Genomic DNA, 506 nt, shown 5'->3' on the forward strand with positions numbered 1-506 from the left:
ACTCCAATATGCGTGAACACCTACTTTATCTGTCCTGGCACATCTTTGGAAAGACATCTTCTTCATCTCATCACCATGACTTTCAGGGATGCAGCCAGATTTTATAAGAGCTGAGACCAGATCATCCTCGATGGTCTTAAACTGGGCGTTTCCCAGATTCCTCTAACAGAAGGCAACCATTTATAACCGTAAATATTTTAAAACTATGGAAGAATTAAGATGAATGAACATGACCATACCTGCATGCCAAAATATCCCTTCCCGGAGTAGGCCATCAGCAGAACCACTTTCCTTTTCTTGATTTTCTTGGCATCTTCAGTGTGTTCTTCATCCGTTTTTACTCTTTTGGTGACTTTCTCAACAGAATCGATTTGATCCCCATCATTTGGTCTTTTTAGCAGTTGAGCAGCTGTGGTTTCATTACTCATCATGGACAAGACTTTAAAAAGCCAACCTGTGAGGAGAAAAACAAAAACTGCTTATGTCTTCATAAACCTCCTCTGAAT

The 506-nt window shown here is 40.1% G+C and overlaps 1 protein-coding gene across 1 annotated transcript; it reads right to left on the reverse strand.

Annotated features, from left to right (window-relative positions):
* Positions 1–24: 24 nt before the first annotated feature.
* Positions 25–454, reverse strand: LOC106512749 (tRNA pseudouridine synthase A, mitochondrial; the record flags this gene model as incomplete). The annotated part of the gene is given in 2 exon segments (XM_014001295.1): positions 25–162; positions 240–454. Coding segments are annotated over 2 exon segments (353 nt in total), but the record flags the coding sequence as incomplete, so codon positions are not given.
* Between the last annotated feature and the right edge of the window lie 52 nt (positions 455–506).

This window comes from Austrofundulus limnaeus, unplaced genomic scaffold (assembly GCF_001266775.1).
Source record: "Austrofundulus limnaeus strain Quisiro unplaced genomic scaffold, Austrofundulus_limnaeus-1.0 Scaffold11842, whole genome shotgun sequence".
Lineage (NCBI taxonomy): Eukaryota > Metazoa > Chordata > Actinopteri > Cyprinodontiformes > Rivulidae > Austrofundulus > Austrofundulus limnaeus.